Raw genomic sequence first — 12,737 nt, forward strand, 5'->3', positions numbered from 1 at the left:
TACCCTATATGACCAAAATCGTAATTTTTTTCACGTTCCTTTATCGTGGTGATTCTTCGTGAACATGAGCTATTTCCGCATTTCAATAAAGAAATTAATAAACAAAATTATAAAATTTGCTGGTTTGGTTTCATTGCATGTGCAATATTGTTACATATATTAACGACTAGCTGACCCGGCAGACTTCGAAGTGCCTCAATCGATAAATAAAAGACCTAAACTTTTGTATAAAATAAACTTAAAGCACACAAAAGGAATCCGTCCGACGGGGGACACATCAAAGGAAAAACAAAATTGTTTGTTTTTATTTCATTCCGAGCATTTTCATATTTATCTACCTTTTAAACCTTTTCTGGACTTTCACAAATAATTCAAGACCAAATCGGTCCAGCCGTTCTCGAGTTTTAGCGAGACTAACGAACAGCAATTCATTTTTATATATAGAGATAGTTGTTACTTGTTACTGGTGGTAGGACCACTTGTGAGTCCGCAAGGGTAGATACACCACCCTGCCTATTTCTGCCGTGAAGCAGTAATGCGTTTCGGTTTGAAGGGTGGGGCAGCCGTTGTAACTATACTGAGACTTTAGAACTTGTATCTCAAGGTGGGTGGCGCATCTACGTTGTAGATGTCTATGGGCTCCAGTAACCACTTAACACCAGGTGGGCTGTGAGCTCGTCCACCCATCGAAGCAATAAAAAAATAAAAAATTCTGTTAGAGTTGCTTGTCGTTAAAAATTCTATCTGATGATATTGCATGGTTGATAGCATACCTAATAGAAATGCTTTAATTTGGAAATCTTCAAGCCTCTTGCTATTAAGGATGTGAACGATACTCCACAGCAGACGCCTTGTACCAAATATGTTTTTTTTATTTTATTGCTTAGCTGGGTGGACGAGCTCACAGCCCACCTGGTGTTAAGTGGATACTGGAGCCCATAGACATCTACAACGTAAAATGCACCACCCACCTTGAGATATAAGCTCTAAGATCTCAGTATAGTTACAACGGCTGCCCTACCCTTCAGACCGAAACGCATTACTGATTTTTTTATTTATTGCTTAGATGAGTGGACGAGCTCACAGCCCACCTGGTGTTTAGTGGTTACTGGAGTCCATAGACATCTACAACATAAATGCGCCACCCACCTCTTGAGATATATTATAATTTCTAAGGTCTTCATGGCAGAACATAGGCAGGGCGGTGATACCTACCGGCGCGGACTCACTAGAGGTCCTACCACCAGTAAAGATGGTGTATTTAATGATGAAGTATTTAAAAAGATGAGCGTCTAATACAATGTCTATAACAGTGAATATCCTAGCAGCCCATCACAACTTTGAACCCTCGTATTTTAAGCTTCCGCGTAGGCGTAACTTTTGCATTTATTTCGCGTTAACCAAAATAAAAACTTTTGCCCTAAAACAATATAAAATCGTCTTCCGATTCAGATATAACAATAAATTTTACACCGAAACAAGAAAGTTCCATTTTTGTTGTCGTCTAGTGTTATTTGATGATAGGTATATAATCATATCACTCAATGCGGTAGGCAGCGGCTTGGCTCTGCCCCCGGACATTGCTGAAGTCCATGGGCAACGGTAACCACTCACCATCAGGTGGGCCGTATGCTCCTCTGCCTACAAGGGCAATAAAATAATAATAAAAAAACTCAAATGGCGATGGGCTGGTCACCTGGTAAGAGGACATGACAAATGAAGCAAAAGGGTGACATGGTGGTACCCACGGGAAGGCAAAAGAAAAAGAGGCCGACCACAGAAAAGGTGGGACGATGACGTTAGACAAGTGGCAGGAGTCACGTGGAACAGAGTGGCTCAAGAAAGAAAGGAATGGAGAAGGTTGGAGGAGGCCTTTGCCGACTCGCAAACAGATCTAGGAAAGATAACCAAGCAACAAATATTAATTTAAATTATAAAATATTAGTTTAAATTTATTCATATCTATTACGTTTAAGATTTTAATGCTATTCTTTTAAATAAGTTTAAAAATTCATTGTACTAAGAAATCTGAATAAATGGCTTTATTATTATTATTATTATTATTATATATAATCATAAGGTTGTTATTAAAATGAATAAATGCCAAAATTCTATCAGTTTTCTTTTCATATTACATTAAATAACGATTGATTTATATTTAACAACGTTTTAATGAGTATTTAATATCATCTTCACAAAGAGTATAATAATTGTCATTTTCGCAGATTTAATAACAATTGTACACTAGAGTTCGCAGGGTTTGATGATTGCAACAAATTCGCTTACACGAAAAAGTGCAAAATTTTGGTCGTTTTCATATTTGAGACCAAAAGCGAGTTATTTAATGTTACCGTAATCATAAGTACTGTAAATTTAATGTCATGACAACAGAGACGTGATCCTATAACTACATATTCGTAAACACTTAAATTTGCGGTAGGCAGCGGCTTGGCTCTGTCCCTGGCATTGCTGAAGTCCATGGGCGACGGTAACCACTCACCATCAGGTGGGCCGTACGCTCGTCAGCCTACAAGGGCAATAAAAAAAAAAACAATTAGGAATTTTACAGTAAAAACTACCTCAAATCTCATTCGTATCACTGGGTCGAAATTCAAATTCTAACTTGTTTGCTATTTTTCCAATAATGCGTGTTGAAATTCGGCAATTTTAGTTAATCAGTATAAAATACAATAATAAAAGAAAACTAACTGGATATTAGAACATTATTAAAAACAAAAGAAATACGATTTCCAAGCTTTTTTAAAAAAAATGCGTGCGTACAAAGTACACATGTCAGAAGTGAAACTTCTTTGGCGAACTAATTTATAAGTCTTGCTTATATTTATACAAATCTAAAACTTTAGATTTCCGAGACTTAGAGGAAGGGAAAAAGGAAGATATTATGTTCGCGCCAAAAGTCTGTCAAATGTCAATCTCAAACCTCAGTGTTGACAGTCACATTATGTTTAGATTTCTAAATTGTAAATGACTAATATTTTGCCAATTGAATTGACTAATTTAATTTCATGCTATTTGATTAATGTTCCAAATTCTTTTCATTTCATCTCAATTCCTATTAACATTTTTCACAAAAAATTTATAAAATATTAGGCTGTATGGTATGATACATTTGCCTTTCCAGTTGGAAAAATACAACAACTACTACTACTAACATTTGACAAGTACGACACTTCCGTTGCATGCCTACGTGACGTTACATCTGTAAAATTTTTACCCTCATGCGCCTAAAGAAGTTTCACTTCAAAAAGTTCCTATTTAGATTGTCATCCGTGATGGCGTTATCAAATTCGTATTTAAAATGAAAAATATAAATGAATATTATATAATATTATCAATAAATGATTAACTTGATTGTGATGAAGCATTTTTTATTTAGAACACGCCTAAATACATAAAAAAAATATAAAAAAATAGAGAAAGTTTAAATTCATGAGATCGTTACATTTTTGTACCGCAAAATTGAAAACGACCCTATTACAATGATGGTAATCTATACATTAATACGCGAAGCAAACACTTTGTATCCCTTTTTACGAAAATTGCGCGAACGGAGGAGTATGAAATTTCCCATACTTATAGAAAACATAGAGAAGGAGTGCACAATGCTAATTTTTTTTAAATAATGCATAAAAGATACATTAAATCAATAAAGAAAACATTACATACACTAACATGTATTTGACACACTCACGCATATATATATTATATTTATATATATTTTTTGTTTATTGTTAAGTCTATAGATTAATATTTATTTCGTCTTTTTTTAAGGGACTTTATGACCTGGTAACTGAGACCTTTAAGTCATGTCTTATTTTAATGTATATTCATATTTTTATGGAAAATGATATTATGGAGTGAAATGAAATGAAGATGATTAATTTGAGACATTAATCAACTGGGATGAAATAAGAATGAAAAAAGAAATGAGATGATATGAGATGAAATATAATCTCAGTAAAATGGTGGTCATTTACTAAAAAATTTTCAGTGGACTTTTTGGAGGATCCCGATAAGTTACGGCTTTGTTTCATTTTCCCACATTAAACAGTTATTAAACAGTTAATAACCAAGATATTAAACAGTTAATAAACCACCATTATTACAAATTTAAATCCGAAGAAACACTAAATAGACAAAATAAAACAAATCACACAACTTCACTCCTCGCGTTCCCGCCAAAAAGTCTATTTATTTCTTTAATATTATTTATCTATAGTGTACCCTTAGCGTAATCTGTGATTATAGAAGTAAAGACTTTGACAATAGAAACAAAATAATGTTCAAACTTATAATTTAAATCAATAATTATAGTCGAATTTCGACTACCGGACGACCACTAGTAACTATTGTTACTCGATAGCAATCAATAAAATAACAAATCTAATAAATACTATAAGATCTGTTCTTTTTGTTCAGGACCCAGCCTCTGAAGTAGTCTAAGTTGATGAAGTCAGTGGGATCGCTAGAGTCGCATCTTAGTGTCGAATCGTTCGTAGCGACGATTCCGTGGATGTACCACGCTCCGGTGCTATTCAATTCACGGGAATCCGGAACAAACACCATAAATCCGCTACCAACTAGCTTGCAGGCTTCGGATTCTACAAAAAAAGGGAGTCATAAAATATCAATGTCATAAAAATATTTTTACTGGTGGTAGGACCTCTTGTGAGTCCGCACGGGTAGGTACCACCACTCCGCCGATTTCTGCCGTGAAGCAGTAAAGCGTTTCGGTTTGAAGGGTGGCGCAGCCGTTGTAACTATACTGAGACCTTAGAACTTATATCTCGAGGTGGGTAGCGTATTTACGTTGTAAATGTCTATGGGCTCCAGTAACCATTTAACACCAGGTGGGCTGTGAGCTCGTCCAACCATCTAAATAATAAAAAAAGGACTTATTTTATTAAGCAAGGTTTTGTTAGTCAGTGATAATAAAATCTACCACTGTTTCAGCTAATAAAGCGCATCAGACAAATACGACAATAGTTGTATGATCCTTAATCCTTTGAAAGCACGTGGGTAGACGGACAGCTACGATAAACTTTATTGTTCCACTTACGATTGATAGACGTGGCGTTGAATTTGGATCCAAATTTCTCCTCCCTATAAACATTTACTTCTTTAGAAGACTTAAGCTTTTTCATATTCACTACCTCGAGACCTTCATCAATATCTTCGCCGAGAGTTGTGCTTATGACCTGAAAAAACCAGTTGTTTATTTGCTGGCGATGGTAGACATGGCCCAATAAATTGGAAGCCAACCAACAATAGCATTACGGTAGTTGAGATGAGACTAATTTAGATTTGTTTTGGATTTCATTTCACATTTCTTTGTACCCATGTTATTTGGTGTAAGCAGTATCTATACCCTTGTTCCGTACTATAGTGTACAATGCCTCTGGTTTTAAAACTGAACAAGGACAATCCAGATTGTAAACCATACGCGCTACCAATAAGTCGTATCAACTTCCCAGATTAATGTCAAAATACACTCTCTATCCTACGGGAAAATATTTTATGCAACATGAGAGCCTATAAAAAAAATCATCCTACACAGAATTATTGCTACTCGGGACGTATGATTGGCATGGAATGTTAATGTTTATAAAGATACTTAAAATCGGGCTGCATTTTGTTTTCTTTTTTTCGCTATGACCAGATAGTAGTCACTATGGCACAAAGCCGTCGTGGCCTAATGGATGAGACATCCGGTGTATTCGTGTTGAGCGATGCACCGATGTTCGAATTTCAGGCGGGTACCAATTTTTCTAATGAAATACGTACTCAACAAATGTTCACGATTGACTTCCGTGGTGAAAATTATAATTTGCGTAATTACTGATGGTAGGACCTCTTGTGAGTCCGCGTGAGTGGGTACCACCACCAGGATAGGACCAGGATACGGCACTGCACCTCCCAAGCGGGGCAGACAGCGAGCGTATGCTCCGCCGTGTCCAGGTCGTGTCCACAATGGTGGGCCTCGTCGTCGGCTCAGCTCCTATCCGGTGCAGGTACTTTCCGAAGCATCCGAGCCCAGTCAGCACCTGCACCAGACGGAAGGTGGGGCGTCCTCTGCCACGATTCACCCAGTCATCAAAGACTGGGTAAACCCGCCTCGGCGGCCCGTAGACGGTAACCCACGGCGGTTGGTAACCCACGTGGGGTTGACTAACCGCCTCGACCACGATTCGAGCACGGACTGCCGAGAATGGCCCTCCGCGCCCGCAGCTCATTTTTGGAGGGACGCGCCACGCCCAGAGCACGAAGCTCGCTGTGCCACCGATAGTCGGCAGCGAGCGACTCCGCCTCCAGCTCCTATGGCGATGTCCCCGCCAACACACACGCCGTCTCGAATGAGACGATGCGATATCCACGGATGACCCTGATAGAAACGATGCGCTGCGGCCGGCGCAGGAACCGAGCCATAGCGGCCTGATGATACAAAGTTAGAACCACTTTAACGATTTAGTTTTGCGTTTTTTTTTATAGTCACCTTGCTTCCAACGCTTAAATAAGTTATTACAGTTTTCGTGGTCGTGTAAAATTAGTTTTAATTATGTCTATGACTCTTGATACTATGTCACGAATTCTGAAGCCGACACGTGCTAAGTATGCAGCGGATAAATCAATATACTCACAGATCCCTTGATGTCTTTCATATTTAACTTCTTGTATGCGCTGAACTCCCACAGACACGCAGGTTGGACTTTTTCGTTAAACACCACATCGTTCTTCAGTTCTAACAACGCAATGTTATTTGTTCCATTTTCATAATTGTATCCGTCGTAAACAAATACTGTTTCCACCTGGAATATTATGAATTAGAGCAATGTTTTTTTTTCTATCAATAAAATACCATCTCCTGATTCGTTTTGCTTTGAAATGCTGTTTTAAACAACGCGAAATGGGAGAAAAATACGTCGTAAGTAGTACTAAGGGAAATAGAAGAATTTTATTTTAGAATTATAGCAATTTTTAATCTTTAATTTAAAAAAAACTGTGCAGTCTTCAGGATCGATCGGTCACTTGTCACTCACTTCAGCTTCCGAACTCATATCTCAAGCCTGGATGAGGATCCGAAAGATTTACGTTGTAATCTTTCGTCGTGACGGTGTCTGATTAGAGATCCGTAAAACGAATGACTAGTAAATTGACTAACCTCCATTTCCTGTAAGCATTCATCACTGGTGTTATTAAATTTCCCAAGAACCACAGACAGAGTTGTGGCGTTCTTCGCAACGCCTAAGTTTGTGACGCATTGAGCGGCTAAAATCAAAGTTTTTCAATTATTAGATTGTCATTTTACCATCTTACCTCTAGACGTAATCAGCGTTGCTTATTTCGGCAGTTTTAGGCATTTTTACTTGTTATCATATATATTATAAAATAAAAAAGCTGACCAGCAAAAAAACCAGCTCTATCTAGTGAGACATGGAAACCACAGCTTGGGCAATGAGGCTTACCCCGGGATCTGAATCGTGCCCCGTAAGGATTCCCGAGAAATCGAGGACTTTTCATATACATTTTAGGATATATATCTTACGCATTATTTTGCCTCTAGTGTTGAACATTTACAAGGTTCGTGTGCCAAGAATGCGTGGGGCTATGTGCTCAATGGTCGAATATGGTAAATGCCTTTCATCCAACGCCCAATCTCCACTCAAGAGAGATCATCATCATTCTCCTGCCCTTCTCTCAGTTACCTGGGATTATCGCAATATGTTTTCTCCTTTTATACTCCTCTATCGTGTACCATTATTTCGCTCACTCCCCTTTTACACATATAGTCTTTCACTCAATCCATCCATTTTTTTCTTACGTCTACCTCTTCCTCTAAAGCCCTCCACATTCATAGTTCAAACTCTCTTACCACTTATCCCACTCAAGACAGATCCCGAGCAAAATTACGATTACGGAGCTTACCGCGGTCAGCACTGTGTAATAAGTTATTATTATTAATTTTTATTTATTTACTTAATGGCTCGAGTATCTTCTTTGTCGAATGACTCTGCCAATGTTAGGTAGATAGAATATCAGTGATATAGTTAAATGATAGTAGACGAGACGAATGAGAACGGGAGAAAATTTGTAAATATTTTTATAGTTTAATATTAGTGCGGGAAATAAAATAAGCTAATGCATTTACAAATTTAGGTTAAGAGATAGTTCATATTAACTGGGAACGGGATGTTAGTGTTAGTTAGTACACAGTATAGTGGTGGGCATTCATCATTAAGATCTATTGTGGGATTAAACCTCACCTGTCAAAACATATCTCTGTAATATCAACGTTCCAGCGCATATTGTAGAGTTGTCGTCTCTGATAAGAGCATGCCAGGGCATAGGTTCTTCTTCGTTTCCACCGCATTGTTTTTCGGAGATTTTAATTCTTCCACAGTTGTCATCGTGTTCTGTATAAGTAGATGAGGCTGTTGATTTATATCCGTTGATATATCCATCTAAGATTCCCTTGTGGAAGAAAATGTAATTTTTTAAATCGTGTGTGGTTTGTACATTTGTTTACGGACAACCATTAAAGGCCGGCTAAAATTGGAAAAGTTAATGTGATTTGTGGCAAATAGAAAATAGTCTGGAAAAAATTGAACAAGTATGTAACTTAAAAATAAAAAAAAATTAAGCCATAAAAGAGTGTTTGATTTAAAAACAGAACATCAACGTTCGTTGGCTTAGCGACTGAACTTCTTAAATATCTTCTTTATGCTGCCTTTGTTGTTAAGTTACTATGATATGGAAAAAACATTGGTGCCTATTCCAGCTACAGGCTCAGAATGGACCAGACCAGATCGAAATAATAGATAAAGTAATAAAAAAATACTGATTGCAAAAAAATACTCTGGAAGAAAACGATGATCAGACAATTCTTAACATTGATGTGAATAAATACTATGTTGGCTTGTTTTCATTCTTTGATAAGTGATTGATCCCACGGTCCATCCGATGTTAAGTTGTTCCATTTGCCGTTGACGGTCACGTCACTCACAAAGGACGACAAACAATTGCGAAAATCATAAAATTCGCGGGTCTGATTTTTATCACTCGATGTTATTCTTTTATACAAGTTGTTGGTGAACATGTGTCAAATACATTTTTCGTTGGGAAATTTGATTAATGATATTGTCTGCGGGATTCGAATAGTCGCATTGCTGGATATGAGTGCATCGGACATCTTATTCATTATCCCATAACAACGATATAGCTTGATTTCACTGCTGCTTGAGATACAGGTTTTATCACCTAGTTCAAGCACAGATGCACATTATGCTTGTGTTTCTACTTCTATGTTAATAATAAATAAATAATAAATAATAAATAATAAATAATAAATAATAAATAATAAATAATAAATAATAAATAATAAATAATAAATAATAAATAATAAATAATAAATAATAAATAATAAATAATAAATAATAAATAATAAATAATAAATAATAAATAATAAATAATAAATAATAAATAATAAATAATAAATAATAAATAATAAATAATAAATAACAAATAACAAATAACAAATAACAAATAATAAATAATAAATAAAATAGTTGTACAAAGTCTACTGAGGTTTATTTTTAATTACTTTCTGAAGCTATAATCCAACTATATTTTCTTTATTGATTTAATGTATATTTTATGCATTATTTAAAAAAAAATATTAGCATTGTGCACTTCTTCTCTATATTCTCTATAAGTGTGGAAAATTTCATACTCCTCCGTCCGCGCAATTTTCGTAAAAAGGGATACAAAGTTTTTGCTTCACGTATTAATATATAGATAAAACATACATTAGGCTTTTACTTACAAGTGCCGGGTGCTCGCAGTATTCGACAAAGTTTAAGTTAATAGTAGTCGGGTAAGGTACTACGGATAAATTTAAACCTATCACATCTGCACTGAAATAGGGTCCGCCTTTAAAGTATTTGATGAAGAACATTCCGTCAGCAGACGAAGACACTCTTGCTAATTTGCCTATGTCGTTGCTCTGAAAAAAATAATACATAAATGTGATTAAATGTAATATAAGAGGTAAAACTAAAAATAGTACCAAATTAAAGGAATTCACAGAACTCAAGACATTTTTACTGGTGGTAGGACCTCTTGTGAGTCCGCGCGGGTAGGTACCACCACCCTGCCTATTTAATTCTGCCGTGAAGCAGTAATGCGTTTCGGTTTGAAGGGTCGGGCAACCGTTGTAACTATACTTGAGACCTTAGAGCTTATATCTCAAGTCGTAGATGTCTACAAGTCGGTGCTCTTAGGCACTTCAAGCACCGGTCATCGTTCTCGTCGAACCCGTCGCCCGCGACGAAGGGTGCGGCGAGTAAATTAAACCACACACACACAGTCCACTGAGTTTCTCTCCGGATCTTCTCAGTTCATTTTAGCAACATCGTCAGGTCTGAACCCGTGAGCTCACCTACTCGTTAAGGTTACGCTGATATGATCTCTCTAGACCATCAGCTTAGGAACAAAAAAAGTTTATGAAGTAAACAAAATATTTGATTTTAACCGAGACGCTTAGAGAAACGATAAAAAATTACTTACCAGAGTCACATTGGCGGGCGAATCAAATTTCATTTTGATTGTCGTGTGTTCGGGGAAAGGGCCGTGTATAAATAAATTGTATTTAGTTTCTACCTCCGGTGCCAGACTCGGTTCATATGATATAGATACTTCACTGTTTCCGATGCACGGGGCTGCATGAAGAAGTGGATTCCCAATCAAAGCCCAATGCTTATCATAATCTTTAGCATTCGTACACACTAAAATCCCAATCAGGAATAAAACTTTGCTTAAGCTGTACATTTTCCCGCACAAAATTTTATTATAATCGGATATAAACATTTTAGCGAAACGTCCAGTCGCTAAGAAGTTTCTATATTGAATCCGCAAGATACAGTCTTGTATTAGATTTTATTCTATTTTTCCTTAACAATGACCTTTGGTAGATAAATCACTAATAACCGGCTTTAGTGGGGATTTGTTGTGATGCTTAGCTAAAACTGGATTCCGTTTTTTAATTTACTTTAGGCTCCGTGATTGAGGAAATTGGTTATATTTAATTCTTTTAAAGTGAATACATAGGTATTACCATGGGAATACACAGTGAGTCATACCAGAACAGAGTAGCAAGTTACATAACCGATCTATTTATAGTAATAATAAATAATATAATTGACATTATAGAGTTATCATAATAATAAAATATATCGTATACATTAAATTGTGTAAAGAAAAAAATGGACAATGGTATGGCGTGGTATGGACATGTGATGCGTGTGAATATAAATTAGCAATAAAAAATATTATTTATGATTTTATTCAATCCTTCTAATTTATCGATATTTAAGTCTCTCTGATGTTTTTGACTTTAAATAAACCTTGGAACTTATAACCTTTGTCATTTTTAACAAACTATGCGAGTATGAGCATCACTTTTTCACTATAGTATTTAAGAGAAAGAGAGAGAGAGAGAGAGAGAGAGCGTATGCTTTATTGTACACCAAAATAAACAAAAACGTAAAACATTAAATACACAAAAATTACAATGGGTGGTCTTCTCGCTTATCACTTCAGGAAATTAACCTCAGTGCACTACTTATCATATAAAATACAAATATTTATAAATAAATTCATTTTACATTGACCTCCCGCAGCCATTGAACTCAGAATCATGTCTGAGAAAACTGGCCAGTCCACAAACAGCTTAGGTAGAAAAAAAAAGACTTTCATTCCTGCGTAGACCAAATTGTACGTCGGCCCTAGTCGGCCTCAGGAACCCAGGCATCTTTTTTTTTATTGCATATGTGGTTGGACGAGCTCACGGCCTACCTGATTTTAAGTGGTTATTGGATCCCATATACATCTACAACTTAAATGTATATGTTATGAATACAGTATTTTCTTTGGTTTTCGCGAGCTGTAGATAAGATTCAAATTGCTTTTACGGCTTAATCTCTCTCTTTCTCTCTCAAAAGTATAATTATTTGGGTATCCATTTTCTTACTTGTCTTTGTTTGCAAACCAGCATACGATCCACTTTTTTTTTAATTGCTCTTATGAGTGGACGAACTCACAGCCCACCTGGGGTTAAGTGGTTACTGGAGCCCATAGACATCTACAACTTAAATGCGCCACCCACCTTGAGATATAAGTTCTTAGATCTCAGTATAGTTACAACGGCTGCCCTACCCTTCAGACCGAAACGCATTACTGCTTTTTTTATTTATTGCTTAGATGAGAGGACAAGCTCACAGCCCACCTGGTGTTAAGTGGTTACTGGAGCCCATAGACATCTACAGCGTAAATGCGCCACCCGCCTTGAGATATATTATAATTTCTAAGGTCTTCATGGCAGAACATAGGCAGGGCGGTGATACCTACCGGCGCGGACTCACAAGAGGTCCTACCACCAGTAAAGATGGTGTATTAAAATTTAATGATGAAGTATTTAAAAAGATGAGCGTCTAATACAATGTCTATAACAGTGAATATCCTAGCAGCCCATCACAACTTTGAACCCTCGTATTTTAAGCTTCCGCGTAGGCGTAACTTTTGCATTTATTTCGCGTTAACCAAAATAAAAACTTTTGCCCTAAAACAATATAAAATCGTCTCCCGATTCAGATATAACAATAAATTTTACACCGAAACAAGAAAGTTTCGTTTTTTAAACTATTGCATAGCTTTTATCTCGA

General features: G+C 36.4%; 1 protein-coding gene across 2 annotated transcripts; it reads right to left on the bottom strand.

Moving 5' to 3' along the window:
• Nucleotides 1-2,151: 2,151 nt before the first annotated feature.
• Nucleotides 2,152-10,937, bottom strand: LOC134201602 (CLIP domain-containing serine protease B9-like). Of its 2 annotated transcripts, none has more exons than XM_062676829.1 (8): nucleotides 10,585-10,937; nucleotides 9,842-10,021; nucleotides 8,283-8,490; nucleotides 7,181-7,287; nucleotides 6,660-6,827; nucleotides 5,081-5,219; nucleotides 4,369-4,622; nucleotides 2,152-3,511 (listed from the first exon to the last, which is right to left on the bottom strand). In XM_062676829.1, exons 1-7 carry the CDS (start codon nucleotides 10,882-10,884, stop codon nucleotides 4,405-4,407), a joined length of 1,320 nt encoding a protein of 439 aa, XP_062532813.1. In that variant the 5' UTR covers nucleotides 10,885-10,937; the 3' UTR covers nucleotides 2,152-3,511; nucleotides 4,369-4,404. The 2 variants fall into 2 exon arrangements, with proteins under 2 accessions (XP_062532813.1, XP_062532812.1); XM_062676828.1 differs by having other exon boundaries at nucleotides 4,362-4,622.
• Between the last annotated feature and the right edge of the window lie 1,800 nt (nucleotides 10,938-12,737).

Source organism: Bombyx mori, chromosome 28 (assembly GCF_030269925.1).
Source record: "Bombyx mori chromosome 28, ASM3026992v2".
Taxonomy (NCBI): Eukaryota; Metazoa; Arthropoda; class Insecta; order Lepidoptera; family Bombycidae; genus Bombyx; species Bombyx mori.